This window comes from Pelodiscus sinensis, chromosome 17 (assembly GCF_049634645.1).
Source record: "Pelodiscus sinensis isolate JC-2024 chromosome 17, ASM4963464v1, whole genome shotgun sequence".
In the NCBI taxonomy this organism is placed as follows: domain Eukaryota; kingdom Metazoa; phylum Chordata; order Testudines; family Trionychidae; genus Pelodiscus; species Pelodiscus sinensis.
Genome location: NC_134727.1, coordinates 23,943,744 through 23,963,745, shown reverse-complemented (window position 1 = coordinate 23,963,745; position 20,002 = coordinate 23,943,744). Strand labels below are relative to the sequence as shown.

The 20,002-nt window shown below is 47.2% G+C and overlaps 1 protein-coding gene and 1 long non-coding RNA gene across 5 annotated transcripts in view; one reads left to right on the top strand and one right to left on the bottom strand.

The window, feature by feature from the left end:
• FGF1 (fibroblast growth factor 1) overlaps window positions 1-20,002 on the bottom strand; it is a 90,269-nt gene that overhangs the window by 8,474 nt on the left and 61,793 nt on the right. For all 3 annotated transcript variants that reach the window (XM_006128539.4, XM_006128540.4, XM_075900315.1), the window contains 2 exons: window positions 15,315-15,516; window positions 496-599 (listed from right to left, as the gene is read on the bottom strand). In XM_006128539.4, coding sequence (XP_006128601.2) covers window positions 496-599; window positions 15,315-15,483 — 273 coding nt within the window. In that variant the 5' untranslated portion in view covers window positions 15,484-15,516. The remainder of the gene's footprint in view (window positions 1-495; window positions 600-15,314; window positions 15,517-20,002) is intronic.
• The window catches only part of LOC102452409 (uncharacterized), a 190,042-nt gene that overhangs the window by 158,180 nt on the left and 11,860 nt on the right, over window positions 1-20,002 (top strand). For both annotated transcript variants that reach the window (XR_012896346.1, XR_012896347.1), the window contains one exon: window positions 811-899. This is a non-coding gene — a long non-coding RNA (uncharacterized LOC102452409). The remainder of the gene's footprint in view (window positions 1-810; window positions 900-20,002) is intronic.

Sequence of the window (20,002 nt, the reverse complement as noted above, 5' to 3'; positions counted from 1 at the left end):
TTGTACCCAAATGCAGTGATCTAGACTCAGTTAGATTTGGGGAGTTTTGGTTTGCCATGAGGCTCAGGGGGTTGAGAAGATTTAATCCAGAATGCCAACTATGTATCACAAAATGATTAATCCAACATGGTATGTCCTAAGAAAAGGGAGTTTACAAAACAGGACAGTAGCCAGCCTGGCAGCAAGGAATTGCAAACATCACAGCAGTCTATGGGTAAGAGATACGTTTTGGCCCAGTTCTGAAAACTGGAAGCTGAAAGGACACTGTACTGCTACTGCTTCCAAATATGAACTACAACATGTTAAATATTTTGGGCCACTGTTACAATCTTTTTATTTATTTATTCCAAAAATAAAGTTGTGTAAAGAGTGGCGATCAAGCTGCAAAAATAACAGAGACTAAATATTCCTTGTGGGTTATATTACTCAGTGCTACAAGATTTCTGCTAACCTCAAAACTCTCCATGTCTGGTACCACATCAACCTCATACTTACTGATCCATATAAAAGTCCATTGGCGTCCATAGCCAAAAACTGTCCAGACTCAGTGCTCTTTATATATACCTCACCCACGCTTTCCGCACTTAGCTGCAGCTGAACTGAAAGTAAAAATAAAACAACAACAAAATAGGGTGGAGGGAATACGTTATCATAGATATGGTAAGGCTGCTAGGAAATTTAGCAATGGGGAAGAATTGTGTTCGGATCCAAAGTCCCAGTTCTTAAGGGTGAGACAATAACCCTTCCTTGTCTGATTCCCATCCCCATGTTTTAGGAATGAAGGGCCACATTTTCTTCTTTTTACACCAGGGGAAGATTTTTTAAAAGCACTGGATAGAGATTTGGCAGGTCTGGGTTCCAGTTCTAGATCTACCTAAGAGACCTGCTGTCTGACCTTGGTAAGTAACATTGAGCTTTCTGCCTCTTGGCTCCCAATGTGGATAAATAGTCTGATAACATCTTATAGAAACTTTGTATTACAATGTCTCATGGAAACTGTGTATAATCCTTATAATGTTTTATAGAAACTTTGTATTAGTCTTATAATGTTTTATAGTCCTTAGGAATAATCAAGGTAAAGAAAATGTCCTTGTACTAGAAGTGTTCCAGAAGTATAATAGATCTTACCCCTTTGACTTGAAAGTGGTTCTGTTCTTGATGAATGAGGCGTGAATGAATGAGGCGAGAAAGGCAAGTACCTTTGTGGGTCCTTCAAAGGAAGGTAACAACTTGGAAGGATTAACAGTTGCAACAGTTGAAAAGGGGAAGAATAGGAGCCAAACCCAACGACACCAAGACACTGTCAAATGGTCTCATTGTGAAAGGATCAGACATATGGATGGCCTGAGAGTCAGAAGCAAGCACCCTCTTTTGAAGCAAACTAGGAGTTAAAAGCAAATACCCTCTTTGTGGTAGCATTGGGGATAACACCCAGAAGAAGGCATCACAGATCTAATTAAGAACTAACCGACACAACTAAAGCATATAGATTTACATCAGAGGGAAGCTCTTATAAATGTGGGGTGTCTTGCATGGGACCCCGGGTCTCATCTTGTCAACATCAGAGCATCGGTCCAGACCGACAGAAGCCCGGGTCTTCACTTTCCCTCCCACATTTAACTCACCTTGCCAGTGGGGGTTAGGGGAGCAATTAGTTGATAACTAAGCAACGACAAGATGGAGTGTGTGTGTGTGTATGACTGCATGAATATAGTATATTATATGCATATTATACAATAATGATGTATTACCAATAAATGTGGCATTTTGCTTTATCCCTCTTAAGAAGATCCTGTGCAATTCTTTAAGTACAACACCCACCAGTCAAATAGGTATAATAATAATCTTTTCTTCCATCCTTATTCCTTCTCCGTTAAAAGTGCTTGCTCTTAGTTGAAAAGCACAGTCTCTTATGATGTTCATGTAGAGAGCAGAGCACAACAGAGCCTTGATCTTGGTTGGACCTTATTGGGGCCAATCGAACACTAATAATAATAGTAACAATCCAATGGCAGTGGAGTTACTCCAGTTTCATGAACATACTACTGAGAGCAGAATTCAGCCCTGAGTCTTGTTTTATTTAATATTTATATAATGTTTTGAGTGTATGTTAATTAATATCTAAGGGTATGTCTATGCTGCATTCCTCTTTTGAGAGAGGAATGCAAAATGCAGACAAACGAAATTGCAAAGGAAGTGAGGATTTGAATTTCCCGTGCTTCATTTGCATAATTGTGGCTAGCCGCTTTTTAGAAATACCCTAGAGATAAAAAATGCTGTTTAGATGCAGAAGGTTTTTTCTCTCGAAATAACCGTGTCTAACAGCATTTTTTATCTCAAAATAAGGTATTTCGAAAAAGCAGCCGGACGCGATTATGCAAATGAAGCATGGGAAATTCAAATCCGCGCTTCATTTGCAATTTTATTTGTCTGCATTTGCATTTCTCTCTCGAAAGATGAACGCAGTGTAGACATATACCCTAAGTGTAGTTATTTTCCTAGCCACAAAGGATACTAAAGGGTTCTAAAAAAAGTAGGAAAGATCTGTCTCCATCCTAGAATATATCTCCTCTGGAGACATGGCAAGGGATCACATTTTTATATTACTATAAATATATATATTTTATTTTACTATATTTCACGAGGCATAACAGAGTGGTTGACAAAGGCTTCCCTTGTCGACTGCAGCGCATCCAGACTGTCCCGCTGTGCCGCCAAACAGCTGATCGGCACAGCGCAGCGGCCATTTGATGTAAATGAAGCGGCGATTATTTAAATCGCCACTTCATTTTCCTATGTCTAGTAAACTCATCTACATGGCTCCGTCGACGGAGCCATATAGTCTAGACATACCCTTTGTGTCCTCTTACATAAAATAAACATTTTTTTAAACTCCTGATTTGAGTTGCATGGTTGCTCTTTCCTGATGGTTACCTTTCTTCTTAGTTCACTGTCTGTGATTGGGGGTTTAATCATTTTTACCTAGACAGTGTTCCTTTCTTTCAAAAATATATTTTCATTTGGGAGAGGATTCAATAGGTAACGAATCTTTAGACAGCATTCTTGAAAACTCTTTGCATTCAGATAGAATACTTAGATGCTGCTGTGATGGGGATATATATGTACTTAGCTAAGCAGAAATATTCTAGCCCACTCATGTGTGAATAATTGAAACTTTGCTTTAAAACAGGCAAATGAGAGTTTTACAAAATCAGGATCATGGCACATCATAATTCTTGGCCTCGGATCAGCTTCCTTCTGCCCTAGAAAGACAGGTTGTCAAATAGCATCTATGGCCTTTGGGAATTCAGTGCCACTGGGGGACAGGCTGGGATTCTTAGTTCTGTTTCCTACTTTTAATTTTTTTTTATTTTAGTGTCATTTTGACAAAATAAAAAGTCATATTTCCATTTGAAATGACAGAAGCCTTTGTCCCTGTGAAACTTTTGCTACTGTGGCTCAGATCCTTTAATTAGGCACTTACTGGTAAGTAAATAATGTTTGATTTGCAAACTGGATGGGAGCAGATTGGCTGTCATTAGTGACTCCTTTGTTTGCTCGCTTCGTATTGGGATCTTGCATGCAGTAAGTCCTTAAGCAAACTCCAGCTCTGCATTCTGCTTAATGCTGCATTCCCAGAATTTGGTAAAGGTAGTGAAGCCAGGAAAGAGAGAGGAGAACAGAAAAAGTGTCTGCTTCATAATTAAAATAGTGATACAAGAGTGAGGGTATGTCTAGACTGTATCCCTCTGTCGGCAAAGGGATGCAGATTAGGCAGGTTGACATTGCAAATGAGGCAGGGATTTAAATGTCCCGTGCCTAATTTGCATAAAAATGGCCACCACGTTTTGCCGACTCAGCACTTCAGCGGTGGATATAGGGCAGGGCCAGTGGGGTGGCTGCCCTGGGCCCCACACTTCAATAGGCCCCACACCAGCCCCACTTGCCCTTCTATATATCTGCCGCTGCTGCCCTTACCTGCTGGAGCCGCCGCCTCCGTTGCCCTTCACTGCGTGTCCATGAGCAGCTCCGTTAGCCCGTGGCATGCGTGCGGCAGCAGCTTGTTGCCATGGAGGCGAAGAGCTACGCCTGGCCATGGCGCCCGGGTATCCCACTGCTCCACCCTCTTGCCCCGCCCAGAGAGAGGCTGGGGGTGGTGCGGTCTCTCCTCCGGGGGGGAGCCCAAACACCTTTCCCACCACGTCCGGGGGCAGAGCGACCTGCCCGCCAGGGAGACTCCGTCTCCTCTCGCCAGTTTCCACCTCCCCCCACTCGTGGCCACAGCACGACCCAGCTCCACAGACAGTGCCCCCCCCCCACAAACACACATGTCCCTGGGAGCAGGGGGAGTTGTCAGCTGCCCTCGCCCAGCCAGGAGCTGTTTGAGGGGCTGAAATGGTAATTTTGGCCTGTCTGATGAGTCAGACACCCCTGCTCGCTGGTCCTCCCTATGGCCCATCTGTGCACCATCCTCCACGTAGCCACACCCTGCCTGCCCCCCAACCCAAGTGCCCACACGCTGCCTGCCCCCCCAAGTCCAACACCCACACGCTGCCTGCCTCTTAACCCCAGCACCCACATGCCGCCTGGCCCCCCCAAGTCCCAACACCCATATACTGCCTGCCCCCCAAATCCTAGCACCCACACACTGCCTATTCCCCCCTCCCAAATCCCAACACCTAATGCTGCCTGCCCCCCCAAGCCCCAACACCCACACGCCCCCTGCCCTCCCCTCCCCCCAAGTCTCAACACCCACACTCCACGTGGCCCCTGCAAGTCCCAATGCTGCCTGGCTGCCGAACACCCAACGCTGCCTGGCAAATACCAGCCATGGGCAGCCAAAGAGAATATACTGTGAGCCAGGAGCGTTTTGTAGGTCTTTCGATTATATCCATTGAAAATGACCTGTGTAAAGAAATTGACTTTACTGACATAATTGAAGAATGTGCTACCAAAAGAGCTAGACAGCTATAATAGACTTAAATACAAACGAAAATTTTTAATTATTAATGCAGAATTTTGTTTAAGAATGAATTACAAATTAAATAAAATAAAAATTATCCAACTAAATTAAGTTTCTATCAAATTTATCCAATTCACATTTAATATGACAATAGCCTTCAATTTGCGCATTTGACGCCTTTTTTCTATTTTTTCTCCAAAGGGGGGCCCCGTGAAATTGTGCTGCCCTGGGCCCCGCAAAACTCTCATCCGCCCCTGCAACACTTTGTCGGCAAAAAGCGGCAGTCTAGAGGGGAATCTGTCGAGAAAGAAAGTCTTTTTCGACAAATCCCTTATGCCTCCTGCAAGGAGGTTTACAGGATCTGTCGAAAAAGGCTTTCTAGACTGCCACTGTTTGCCGACAAAGTGCTGAGTTAACAAAACGCGGCGGCCATTTTTATGCAAATTAGGCATGGGATATTTAAATCCCTGCCTCATTTGCAATGTCAACCTGCCTAATCTGCATCCCTCTGCCGACAGAGGGATGCAGTCTAGACATACCCTGAGAGAGAGCATCCACCCACAGTGAAGAAACCAACTCCTCTCTGGCTGGCTGTAACATTTCTAGACTGTAACAGGAAGCAATGTGGCTGAATGGGAGAAAGAAGAGAGGACTAGCTTGGGAAGGAAAGATGAATATTAGTAGCTCATGCATGGATTCCTCACAACCAGGAACTAGGTAAAATAGAGAATAATTAAGAAACTGAGCATGAACTTCTTATTTAAAAGTCTGGAATGTTCTACATAGTTTTCCTTCCTTCTCTGATTTCTAGAATCAGAAGTGCCCAAATATTGCAAGAAAGATGCTGCCGGTGGGATTACTAATTAGGACTGGATGCAAAGGGGAGAAGTTTGACACAAGTTATTTTCAGCAGATCTCCTATCCAAAATTTCGGGTGCTTATCAGAACTAGCCTCAAATTTCACACCTTTTGTGATTTGTGCATGAGCGAGCATTCGCAAACACACATGCCACTAGCTCTCTTGGCAGAAAAACCCTGATAAATTACTGATTGTCTCTTCCCCTTCACTTTCTTGTGACCAAATATTCACTGTTTTCAGCGTGGCACTTAGGATGACTTTATTGTTTCTGAGCAGTGTGGATTATTTTGCTGGTACTATAACACTCCAGAGAAACAAGTCCATTCACTTCAGTGGATTCTTGGCTGCTCCCTGTCAGTCAGTGCTTTCTACTAGTCATATGAATAACATCCAAAGGGAAAAGTCTGGCCAGGTGAGGTCACCAGCCTGCTTGCACATTGAGGGTGTGTTTTATTGGGTGAATTCTCATCCCACGTAAGTATGTCTAAAATATAGAGGCATGGAACCTGCTAAGCACACAACTTTCAGCGCACAGAGCTGTTCTCTCTTCCCAGGGTTATATTCCATTGGCATCTATCCCTTTAAGCAGGAGTTTCCTCTCTAAATATTTTTTATCAGGATGTCCAACTTTAGTAGCTCATTGACACTAGGTTCCTTTTTGGCAAAGGTTCGCAAACCTACATCCTTCAGCAAGCAGCCCTGGCGACGTGCAACATGTTTCCAGCAGCCTGTCATGAATGAACCCTGGCGGAGAGCTCGCCGCATTAGCTGGCTATTTCCTTGTAGTGCCGCCTGTTCTGATTCCTTGCTGGAGGAAGGGGTCAAAGGAAGGACTGAACATGCTTGATGCTTAGAGCTGGCAAAGGTCTGGGTGGGAAGGTAACCGATTTCCCGGAACTATTCCTGATTTGGAGGCTGGCACTCAAAAGTCTCTGCTGTGTGGTAGGCTCTAGGTAATTAGTTGATTGCTACATGTTAGTTCCTAGTGGGTAAGTATCTGTTTCACCAAACCACCACTGCTGCTGGAATGTATTGGCATTCCTGCTGGCAGCTTCAACAGAGAGACTGGGCTGAATGAGCCTAGAGGATGAACTGCTTTTCACCTGAAAAAATGATCCCCAGCTCGGCAATGAAGCCCACTGGGGGAAGCCTACACTACTGCTGACCAGGCCATACCTTGTTCTACAGTGTTCATCGCTGCCCCCTGCCATGAGCTCAATCTGACTTTGTAAAAATACACAACACAAAGGGGAAAGGCCATGCTGATCACCCGAGTTAGCAACTTGTGATGGCCATAGTAGGCCTCCCCGAGTTCCTAAGTTACAGAGTTCTCTAGCCCAGAGTGATTCACTCAGTGTATGAAAGTCTGGCTGGCATTCGTTCATCCAGTTCCAGGGTTGTCCTGCCTGCCCCAACCCCGTGTGTCTAACTTTAACATGGGTTCACTTGAGTGAACTGGCCTGGGTCTGCAGTCTTCACTTGAAACGACAGGCTGAATCCCAAAATAAGCCGGTGATTAGGGTGTGATTGCTTCTAGGGGTTCATAAGCTTATGTTCCTATATGCACATGCTTATGAAGAGTTGTGAAGTCAATTTAATTGGCCACTGAGCTCAGAACTCCTCTGCCTTCAGTGGTTTAGCTCAGACACTTAATATGAAAGGAATATATAGCAGCTTTTAGGCTTAAAAACCTATATTCCTAAGAAGCCCTTTGGCAAATGACTTAGCTTAATGTTTGCTGTGACACTCAAACCTGGCTCTGTGTGTGAGGGTCACAGTACTACCCAGACATAATCCCAGCTACAGTATCTCAGTGCCAAAATGACTAGAACCAGTGCCTGAAGCACTTCCAGCACCTTGCCCTGTATATATCGTGAGCGTGATCCTGCCTTCCAAAGACTCTCCCCCCCACCCCCCCGTATTGGCTTTCCCACTTCCTCTTCTGAGCAGGATTTCACAGAGGTTCCATGCCTAGTTTATTCTCGGTTAGAGACTTCCCGTCCCTTGCTATGTTTACCCAGAGTGAGGTCACCTTCACTCAATCTCTGTGAGGGTGCGTGTGTGTGTGTGTGCAAATGGCATTTAGAATTAAAACTCTGCCACAAATTGGCTTACACACACACACACACACACACACACACACACACACACACACACACACACAAAATATAGAGCACTGAGGTTTTTTTCAGTGTTTTTCTTAGAATTTGTAAAGCACGTCTGATTTCTCCCAACACTGCCCTTACGCCAGATTCAACTACAGTGATATTCCAGTAAATGTTCATTAACATAATATACACATGCAACAGGAAAGGTCCCTGCTTTGAAATCAGAGCAATGAGACGATGTGTTCTGATGAAGAGACGCACAGCATTACAATTCTTAAATCCCAGACCACCTTAAGCAAGAGGCTTGGGCTACACATTCCTTTTCCAGCCCTGCCCTCCATCCAGTTCCCTGCCAACATTTATTTTAAAAACCCCTCCCAAGCATTTTGAAAGTGAATAACCCTAATAGCTTAGAACTTCCACACTGATTCCTTGGCATTTTAGTCCATCTCGTTTCCTGACACGGCTATTGTCTATTTGGTGTTTCAATACTGTTTAACAGAACTAGTCATTTTGCAGAGCTCCAGATTAGTTCAACTATGAACTGTTAAGGGCTATGGGCTGAAGAATCCCCTGGAGTTTTGGGACCAAATTCTCATGCCCTAGTCTCCCTATCTGGCTATTTTCCACTGCTCAGTTAATGCAAAGCAACCAGAAAGCTCCCTTAAGGTAGCATCTGGGGATTATTTTGCTGTCAGAGAAACCCCAGGTGGCATAGAGCTGTGTAACCAGTTCTACGCCCTCCAATCTCACTCTTCTTGGTAAAGGGGGCTGTGACGGCATGTTGGGGTTTTCCCGTCTCCTGCACCCCCGTAATGGCACGGACAGACTCCACCAGCCAGTAGAATAGAGGGACTTTATAGCTTCTCCAGGATACAGTACAGCACAGATGTCATCTGGTCGCAGGAACCGGGCCTAGGATGCCTCAGCCCCCCTTGAGATGGGGGAGACTGGGCCCCTAAATTCCAGCCCCTTTCCCTAGGCTGTCTCCTCCATGATCCCAGACAGAAACTAACTCCCTCACTTCCAGCCCTGCCCCCCAGCCAGGGGCGGCATTCCACCTTCCTTTGTTTCTCTCCCTGGGGGGTAGCTGGTCAGACAGGTTTGGAGCCCCCTTTGCATAATGACTCATCCCCTGCCCTACTGGGCCGTGCTACAGACAGCAGCCAGTGGAGGTCACCCACAGCCCACTGCCCAGCATAGCAACCAGCAAGGTATCCCCACTACGTCACAGGGGGCCATCGGGATTTCTTAGCACCCCAACAATCCCCAGCTGGTGGGATGATCCCAGAAGAATTACTACGGCTAGCGTGACCTGTAGCAGACATTAGGTTCACACTCTGAGGGAGAAGAAAGGTAGCTGAGAGACCAGAGAAGGCTCTTCTTGTGTCCTGGATCAAGCCCAAGTTGGCAAGAGGCACAGATTTGACCTAGGGGTCTTGCTTATCCAGAAGGTCTGGATTCCTTAGGAAATTCCTGTAAGGAAAAATGCTTTGAGGTATCCCAGTTGACTCTAATATGGGCAGCTATAGAAGAATCCAAACATCCATCCCTTCCAGTCAGAGAAGCACAGAATTTTTTTCATATAACACTCATATAATGCTTGGCATCCCATAGCACTATACAAAGCAGCAATAGTAGTACAGGCAGTCCCCGGGTTACATACAAGATAGGGACTGTAGGTTTGTTCTTAAGTTGAATCTGTATGTAAGTCGGAACTGGCGTCCAGATTCAGCCGCTGCTGAAACTGATCAGTTTCAACAGTGGCTGAATCTGGACACCAGTTCTGACTTACATACAGATTCAACTTAAGAACCCCAGGCATCCCCAAGTCAGCTGCTGCTGAAACTGATCAGCGGCTGATTCCAGGAAGCCCGGGGCAGGGGCTTCCTGTAGTCAGCCACTGGTCATTTTCAGCAGCTGCTGACTAGGGGACACCTGGGGCAGAGCAGCTGGGGTGCTGCTGGGTTGGTCCAGTGGCACCCAGAGCGGCGCTACGGGACCAACCGGCAGCGCCCCAGCTGCTGTACCACAGGCGTCCGGAACAAAGCCGCGGAGCACGGGGGCAGCGGGACAGCCCAGACGCGCCGTGGCTATCCTGCTGCCCTCGGGCTCCGCGGCTTTGCTCTGCTCTGCTCCCCGTCCCCCAGGTCTGCAGACCAGGGGGAGGGGGAGCAGAGTAGAGCAGAAAGGCGGAACGCGCGTCTGGGCTGTCAGCTGGCCGCGCGCTCCGCTCTGCTTCCCCCCTCCCCATGGTTTGCAGACCAGGGGGAGGGGGAGCAGAGCGGAGCAGAGCAGAGCGGCAGAACGCGCGGCCAGCTGACAGCCCAGACGCATCTGGGCTGTCAGCTGGCCGCGTGCTCCACTCTGCTCCCCCCCCCCTGCAGATCAGGGGGAGGGGGAGCAGAGCGGAGCACAGCAGAGCGGCGGAACGCGCGGCCAGCTGACAGCCCAGACGCGTCTGGGCTGTCAGCTGGCCTCGTGCTCCGCTCTGCTCCCCCTCCCCCTGGTCTGCAGACCAGGGGGAGGGGGAGCGGAGCGGAGCAGAGCGGAGCAGAGCAGAGCGGCAGAACGCGCGGCCAGCTGACAGCCCAGACGCGTCTGGGCTGTCAGCTGGCTGCGCGTTCCGCCGCTCTGCTTTGCTCCGCTCTGCTCCCCCTCCCCCTGGTCTGCAGGGGGGGGGAGCAGAGCGGAGCGCGCGGCCAGCTAACAGCCCAGACGCGCGTCTGGGCTGTCAGCTGGCCGCGCGTTCCGCCGCCGCTTTGCTTCCTCTCCCTGGTCTGCTCGAGACCAGGGAGAGGAAGTGCCCCGTTCGTAACTGCGGATCCGACGTAAGTCGGATCCGCGTAACTCGGGGACTGCCTGTACAGTAATATGTAGTTTGAACATGGAAGAGGAGAAACATGAGAATTTAAAGCATGAACAACAATGCCTTCCAGTTGTATGCAAGTTTTCATTCTGAAGAACTCCAAAGTGCACTTCAAAAATGTTTAGGCCTCTGAAATGCAGCCAAATCTGGGTTGAAAGGTGGCAGCCACCAGCAACAGCCGTGTGGAGAGAGAATATTCCTAAACAAGAGAATCTCTTACTCTTACTTACTAATCATTGTATGAAATCATTAAGTCCCTATACAGAGTAGACAACACTTGGGGTTTGTTTTGGTTTTGTTGGGGTCACTGGGCATGATCCTAGGTTACTCGGGGGAGTGGAAGATCACAAGGATCGATGAAGCCCCCCCGCTCTAGGCCCAAGCACCCTAACCACCCCTCCCCCCCCAGGCATAACTTTTCTATAGCTCGCTAACAGCTGGGAACAGCAAGACCTTGAAGTTGCCTAGTTACTATCAGTGATATAGAAGAAGAATTCAGATGTGTTTCTGTAGAGGGAGGGGAGGAGGAGGAGGGGGGACTGGCAGCATGTCCCAGCATGGGAAACTTGCTACAGTTCACTATTTTCCTTCAAGTAAACAACCTGGGTATATAAGGAGGGAAAACTGCTTATGTTGGTGTGCTTGATTTGAGATGTCTGGTCTCCTCGCACCTATTTGAACGTTCAAATAAACTTTTTTTGCTTCTCCACACCGGTGTGTTTATTGGGAGCGCGCACACTGGGCAACGAACCCAGCTGTTGCCCCCCTTGGGCACTGTGTGCCGGCAACAGTTTGTTTCTTTAAGGTCTCTTATCCTAAATCCGTGGTTCTCAAACTTTTTGTCCTGCAGCCACTCCGCTCACTACAGACCACCAGCCAACCAGTCTTGAGGACAATATAGGTGCAGGAGCAGGCTGAGGGCAGGAGGATGCAGGAGCGGGTGAGAGTGCGGGGGTCTCGGCAGGAGGCAGATGGGGGGCGCCTATTTGGCTCTGTGCCTCCCACTACTCCCAGGCACTGCCCCCCACTGCTCACTTTGGCTGTGATTCCAGCCAATGGGAGCAGGGGGGAAGACTCCAGGTGAGCAATTTCCTACACTGCTGTTCCTCCAACTGAGGGCTAGGGGGAGCAGCAGCACATGGAGCTGCTTCCTTCTCCGGCAAGCCTTATCTGGCCCACAAGGCTCACACCCTCCTGCAGGAAGCCACTGCTGGCACTCTAACCATGTGGAGAGCGGGTACGGGGCTGGAGCGCCAGAGCAGGGAGGCAAGCCCGGAGCCCACGGTCAACCTGCAAGATACACTGAGAACCGCTGTCCTAGGCCAGCACACTGTGGAATGCATAGTTATCTGCCTCATTCGGAAAACAGTAGGGAGACTCTGGAGTTGAGCGCTTGCAATGGGAAGAGGTTGTGGAAGAGAAACTTACATGGCAAGATGGGTGGAAACAGCAGGAGTCACATGGCACACATGCTGTTTGTGATTCATAAAGAAAATAGTAATTTTATACCATCTCGGTAGTGTCCAAATATACATAGCCACGGGATATGGGAGCTCAGACCTATTTGCCAGTGTGACAGAAATCAGCTCAATGTCAGGAATGCATTAAAAGCCTCTATTTAACCCTTGCCTAGATATAACTGGACGTGGACAACAGTTGTAATCTTTGCACGGCTTGGTGTGGTGTAAAAATAGTTCTGTGATTCTTTCCCCATTAAAAAGCGATAGCACCACAAAGCTGCAAAATGTAATTCTTGTTAAAAAGAACTGTGGGTTAAAAAAAGGCCTGCTTTAAATAATCATTGTGAAGCATCCAGACAAAAACATGTCTCTAGTAATCATTGATTGCGTTTTCATGCTAACGGATCCCAAAACAATTTACAAACTTCAACTCTATTCTGATCAATCTACAGCCAAGGATTCCTTTGTCCCCAGTGGAAATGCACCTGCCACTGGGGTGAAATGCACCAGCTGTCTGACTGTGCCCAGCAAGGCCACATAGTAGTTAAGGACTGAAAGTGAAGAATGTTCCTGCATCTCATTGAAACAGCAGGGGAATTTGAGTAAGCAGACCGTAATTACTCGTGTTAATGTGCCCTGGGGTCTTTCTAAATCTGTATAAATGACCCCTCCTAGCAGCAGAACGTCTCCTAATGCAGTGGTGGACAGCCTGCAGTCGGGGGCCTCATGCAGCCCATCGGGGTTCTATGTGTAGCCCACGAGACATTTTGTTTACTGTTGCCAATGTGCAGGGTTGCCAGATTCTGCTGGTTTCCATCCATGTAAGTTTTTTCCTACCAGTAATACTGAAGTGTCATGCAAATAAAGCAAGGGCATGGGAAGTCAGGTGCATGCTAATTGCACACAACATTGACTGTACGAGCCGTGTACTCTCTCTGCAGCCAATCAAAGTGCTGCTACGGATCAGTCAGCACATTCTTGGTAAGCAAGTGCAGTTAGCAAAACTGCCCTATCCTGAGAGAGCATCTGGATTGCAAGAATCTTGTGGCTCACTGAGCTGAAGGAGGACCACTCATGCAGCCCACTCTCTAGCGTCGGTTGCCCATCGCTGCTCTAATACCATGCTATGATGTTGCTTGATTACTGGCTGCTGCTGGCCTGATGAGAAACTGTATCTGAACAAACTGAACCTTTGGGAAAGTACAGTTCTGCATAGTGCAGCTCAGACCCACCTCTAGCAGTGATTCAAAGGGAAGAAGGATTCTTGTTGGATCAACTCTAAGACAGAGCTATTTGGCGGTAAACTAAAAAGAGCTTTCCAGCTCACAAGGCTGCCTTTCTAGGACAGGTTGAAATGTATAAAAACGCTCGTTCACATCAGAAGATGCATTTATGTATTGGAATATGGAAATGGTAAGACAAATGGTGACTTTATTATTTTGGGAGTTATTATTTTGAATTTAGTTACTTCAAAATAATTTCCTAGTGTAGACATGCCCAGAGAGGACTCTGATAAATGGAGCCCTGCATGGACAGAAAATTTGGATCCACAACCCACAAACATGGTCCAGGAGTTTGCAGGCTTCTATCAATAACTGGTAAAAGTCTCTCCTAATGCTTTGCAGCACCAGTTGGTAGTCAGAACAGGGCTGTGTTTTCAGGGGCACAAATATGCATATATAGCACATAACCAACTCAGCATAGAATTAGCAAACCTTGTTTTGAGAATGTATAATATGAGTGCATTTTAAAAAAGATAAATCACAGAATAACTTTTTTCAGCTGAATCTTGGCACTGTTAAAACTTGTCTGTCCTTCGGGAATGCACTGCTCTTTGCTACGTTAAGGAAAAATCCTGTGCAAGGCATACAGATAGAATACATTCCACATGCTTAGGAATTTGGGCCTTAATTCTTACTCCAGAGCATGATATAACCTGCAAAAAAGGCAAAGCTGTAACATCATAACAACCCTACTACCATGCTGAATCTTCTGGACTGAGGTAAATGCAAAGATTCTCTGTGTGACTGCTGGGTTTGCAATTCAGAATGTGGATAAACCCCTTTCTTCCAGTTGCCAACTAACTGTGTAAACTGGTAACTGTGCTTCAGTTAGAATGTTAGTTTCTCCTGCTGTGGTCATGTTGTGACTTTTTTTTAATGACTAATTTCATATTGCATATTTTTACAAAGGTGAGGTACTTTACCTACTATATCTATGAAGAGTGTACAGATAGCAGACCGTGTTTCACATGCTGAACCTTTGGGTGATGTGTTGCCATGGGGAGAAGAAAGAACCTTGCAGAGATCATAAATACTCTCCCTATCCCTTCTGGGCTGGAAACACCACTGATGTGTAATGCCAGCCTCCCAGAGAAAAGGGGCTGTAATTTAGAGAATATTTATATGACTAATAAGCCAAGTGTGACAGGGTGCCTGCCCTGCACTGGCCCTTTAAGACCAGGACTCAGGCCCGGAGCCGGGGCTAGAAAGAAAGAAGCCAGCTGGAGCTATTTGGGGCTAGGGAGAGCCCAGCTGGCAAGCAACTAGGGCAGCACGATTGGCTTGTAGAAGCCAGCTGAACCCATTAGGGCGAGTGAGAGCCCAGCTGACAAGGATCCAGCACAGCACTAGTGGCTTGTAGAAGCCAGCTGTAATCATTAGGGTGAGTGTGAGCCCAGCTGGGAGGTGTGTATATATAGAGAAGCCCAGGTTGCTTGTGGGGGGAGCCAGTGGAGAGCTGACTGCAGAGGAGGCAGGAGTTCCCTGGGAGGGAGACAAGCTGGGGATAGCCAGCAATAGCTGGAAGAGGGCCAGCCAAGACTCCCCTGGCTAGGGGCTGGAGGCAAAGCCCTGGTTTGGAGGTGGACCCTGATACAGCCTAGGTAAGCAGGGCAGTTGAGACAACCCTGATGCCTATGATGAGCAACCCATACAGACTGTAACTTGCCCTGAGAGGGGCTATATGAGGACAGTCAGGGGGCACTGAGGTGCACTGGGGGTGTGAACCCCCTGACACCAAGTATAGGTCCTGAACACATTTCTGATTTACTTACTGTGGTGGTCGCTTCGGTCCCTTGTCCCATCTACTTTGCCATCTGGATGTATCCTCAAGAAGTAGCCTCCATTGCTGCAATATAAGAGTTTGGGATTCTTGTAATTCCCCAGGGGAAGGTTGAATTTTTCGGTCAGGGCGGTGAACGTTGTTATTTCCCCTTCAGCCATCTCTCAGTCTCTCCCAGTGGCACAGCTTCCAGTCTGTAGGAAATGTAACAGGCTTCTAGCAGTAATGGCCACAAAGTGCACAGCACATTTCTTGCCCCTAGGGCAGGGAAGGACCCTAGACAGGCCCAGAGGAGTTGCTGACAGTTGCTCAGCCCAGCCTCTGCAGGTGATTTGTTCAAAGGATAAATGTGCAAAACATTCTTTTAAAAAACCTACAAGAGGTAGGAAGCTCAGAGTCAGACCTGCTGATGGGGCGGGGGATAAAGAGGGCATCTTCCTGGAGCCTGATGATTCAAAGGGCAGTGGTGGCAATGGCAGCTAAAGTCCTGGAACCATTAAAATGCTGCCAGAGTGCTGCCATGTGCTCTTCAGGAGGCTCTGAGGGCTGGCGGGGGAGGGGCATGCCACACTCTGGGCAGTGTGGAGGACTGGCTATCCTGGCCCTGGCCCTGCCCCTACCCCTTCCAGCTAAGGCCCTGCCCTTTCTGGGAACACAGAGCTGTCCCTGCACCTTCTCCAGAGGCCTGGTGGAGGCTGCCGGTGCCCCTGTTAGAGTTAATGACTCTCACTCTGCTCCTAAGCTATTCTGACCAAGTTTTGCAACGCTCACTGGGCTCGTCTACATTGGCCCCTTTTCCGGAAGGGGCATGCTAATTTGACAGGTTGTAATAGGGAAATCCGCGGGGGATTTAAATATCCCCCACAGCATTTAAATAAAAATGTCTGCCGCTTTTTTCCGGCTTTTAGAAAAGCCGGAGAAGAGCGTCTACACTGGCCCCGATCCGGCCCGATCCTCTGGAAAAAAGCTCTTTTCCGGAGGATCTCTTATTCCTACTTCGAAGTAGGAATAAGAGATCCTCTGGAAAAGGGCTTTTTTCCAGAGGATCGGGCCGGATCGGGGTCAGTGTAGATGCTCTTTTCCGGCTCTTCTAAAAGCCGGAAAAAAGCGGCGGACATTTTTATTTAAATGCCATGGGGGATATTTAAATCCCCCGTGGATTTCCCTATTACGACCTGTCAAATTAGCATGCCCCTTTTCCGGAAAAGGGGCCAATGTAGATGTAGCCACTGAGTATGATGTTGTAGGACATGCTGCTTTGGACCGCCACACTAACATAGCACACAACTGGTAACAGAACAGGAACTGGGTACCTCAGGGGACTGGTAATGGGAGCTGAATCCTTCTCACTCCTTGGGCACCAGTTTGGAGAGAGCTCAGGTGGACAGGACAAGGCGATATACCTGCTTGGTGATCTACAGTAGATAATGCGAGGTGGTTGGGTTGGGCCCCGTGTTCACTGAACAAGTGACTGTCACATTATTGTAACCATCGCCACCCTTGGTATCAAGGTTCAGCAAACATGTTGAAGACTAAGGGCCAAGTCCTCAGCTAGCGTAAATAGGTGCAGTTTTACCTCAGCTCAGGGTTGGCATTCAATGGGTCTGGCGAGAAAGAAATACCCTCAAATTGGCTTTTCTGGGGAGAGCTATAGAACAGTTGTCCTGCCTTTCCCAGTGGTTTGAGCATTAGCCTGCTAAACCCAGGGTTGTGAGTTCAATCCCTGAGGGGGCCATTTAGGGATCTAGGGCAGATCTGTCAGGGATGGTACTTGGTCCTGCTGTGAGGGCAGGGGACTGGACTTGATGACCTCTCAAGGTCCCTTCCAGCTCTATGAGATTGGAATATCTCCAGTGCTGTACCTGTTCCTTGGATAGAGGACTTTGGTCACCCATGCTGATAATCTGGCACCTTTCATAAAACATTCTGAATAAACAATTCTGGGAGTTCACATGCTAGGCAAAGAAGCACTCCTGGAAAAGGGCTTTAGGAAATAAATGTTTGCTACATTCTGATATCAGTGTCACACATTCTTTTTGCTTTTAAAGGTACATAGGAGGAGTTGCTGACACCCATTTTAGCTAAATTTAATGTTCAGAACCAAAGGCATTTGAACTGCATCAGAATCAGACACCACGATGCTCTTCACAGTGGAGATGCTGACAAGGTCCATAATTCTCCAGACCAGGGCAGTAGATTAGCAGATGCCACAGCCCATAAACTCTCAACTAAAGTACAAGGACCTAGGCAGTTGCATTGACTACTATCGGCTTGGTCTATTTTTACTGCTTGGCAGTTGTGCCCCGCTGAAGTTACAGTGCACCACAGGCTTATCTGGCTCACGTTTGCCAGTGTTAATTTTTTTCCAGTGTACATGGCACACTCAGTGGCAACTTGATTTGCAGACACAAATCTGTTCATGTTAGTGATAGGCCAACTTCAAAAGCATCTCTGCATTGATTTGGATAAGAAACCAATAGTTTATAAGCTATTTCAAACTTATCTGAACTTTTCTGGTCTAGAAACTTATTTCAAGCAACCAGTGTTTTATATACTATATATTAATTGTGTGCATGTCCAAAGAGGACAGAACGTGTTGTAATTCAAACATAGATATAACTTAGAGGGTTTATTTTTATTGTTTTCCAATAACATATAACTAAACCTCATGGCTACGTCTACACTGTAGGCTGCTTGCACAATAACGGCTGTTCTTGTGCAAAAACTTGCTGAGCGTCCACCCGACAAGCCTGTTCTTGCGCAAAAAACTTTACAGTAGATCGCCAGAAGACAGAGCTTTTTGTGCATGAGGAATAAGCCTTTTTGTGCAAGAGCTCTTGTGCAAAAAGGCTAGTGTGGACGGGAACAGGGGTTTCTTCCGCAAGAAACCCCTATGGCTAAAATGGCCATCAGAGCTTTCTTGTGCAAGAGAGCATCCACACTGCCATGGATGCTCTTGCGCAAAAGCACATCTCTTGCACAAAAGCACATGGCAGTGTGGACGTGCTCTTGCAAAAGAAGTCTGCAGTATAGACATAGCCCCCCTATTTAGTGTTGATTTTGCTGGTAATGCATTACTGAGGAGTTAGAGTTGCACTATACCTAGTAAAGTGCATGCCACTGTCTCATGAAACTTACAGCCCGAGCAGAGAGAACCTAAGCACCTAGAATTAAAACTTAAATTTCAGGTGCAAATCTGAGTATTTGACCTCTGAATACTTGATTACAGGTTTCAAATGTACAGCTGCATCTGAATGACAAGCATAGTTAAAGGGTGTTGGATCACATTTCTGAAAGGAAGACCACCATCTCAGGAAGAAAAGTTTTGACCCAATTTTTCAGTTTTTGGTTCCCAAAAAAAACCAAAAAATTGGGTCGTGGGAGGTTGTTTTGGTACAAAATCATGGCAAATTGTCCAAAATGGACACGCCCTAAGGAAATTTCTGTTTGGATGAAAAAGCCTTGTTATTTAGTCAAAAAAAAGTCTTGAACAAAACATTTCAACCAGCTCTGGTAGACACACTCATTTTAGGCTTTTTTGTTTTGTTTCCTTTCTTAAATATGGCCTTTTGTGGTGTTTGTTTTGGGGGAGGGGAGAAAGTTTCCCCAGGAGAGGAAAACACTGGAAGCAAAAAGAAAGGACTAGACGGATAACTTCTGTCTTCTGCAAGGCTGAAATACTTTCTGGCAATCATCAGTTCATAGCATTTGCTCTCCCTTCATGACATTTTGCTTAGGTACTAAATCACTAGCACTCAAAACACAAAAATGTAATGCTGAGCCTCAGCAGCGTATTAAACCTTGTTCCTCCAGGATAGTTTTGAACTTGTTTTATAAGTTACATTCTCTGGAGCAAAGCCTGGGAAGCGTTCCTTTATCAAGCAAATGTTTCCAAAACCACACTGGAGGCGGTTTGATTCTCCCCTGGTTTTGAAACCAACTACAGCTCAGTTCTGCCATATGTTACATCGGTGCCTCTCCTGGTGAACCTAATGGGGTGTTCTGTGGAGGTGATAGAAGGTGCCCTGTTTGTCAAACTGCATTCTCCCAAAAGCTTGGCCCCATCCACATGGCCAAAACTGCTCCTCTGTAGGTCTCCAAAGAAAGACCATGGACTTGTGTAACTGCCTCTTGTCACTTTAATTGTTTCTTTTAATGAATGAGAGCAACAGCTCGCTTGTAACTAGCACATTTGAACTTGCAGTGTTCTGGCAGCCGACAGAGCTTCACAGCAGCAGAGCGGATTCCTGCTTCACATGTGTTCTAGCAGTTGGGCTGTATGAAAGCCCGGTGCCATTCTTTGAAGTGTAATCTTTCTTTCCGGAATGGGCCCCTTTGAAGATGAGATATTTGTAACATGGGATAGCACAAGATGCTTCTCCTGCCCCATACAGTGGCTTCATTAAAGCAGCAATAAGACCATGGGGGTGAGGACTGTAACAGACAGACATGTCCCTGCCCATGCTCTACCTCCTCCTGCCTGCTGTTCCCATGCTAGAAGCTGGGGTAGGCAGGACTGGGAGGGCGTGGTGCACGTCCTCCCGGCACTGGGGCAACTCCAGTCATGCTGCCCCCTACCCAGCACTAGGGCTTGTGGCTCGGTGGGAGTGCCTTCAAGGCTAGGGGGACATGCTGGTAAGGGGTCAGGCTGGGTGATGCAGCCCAGGAGGCTGGGGCCAT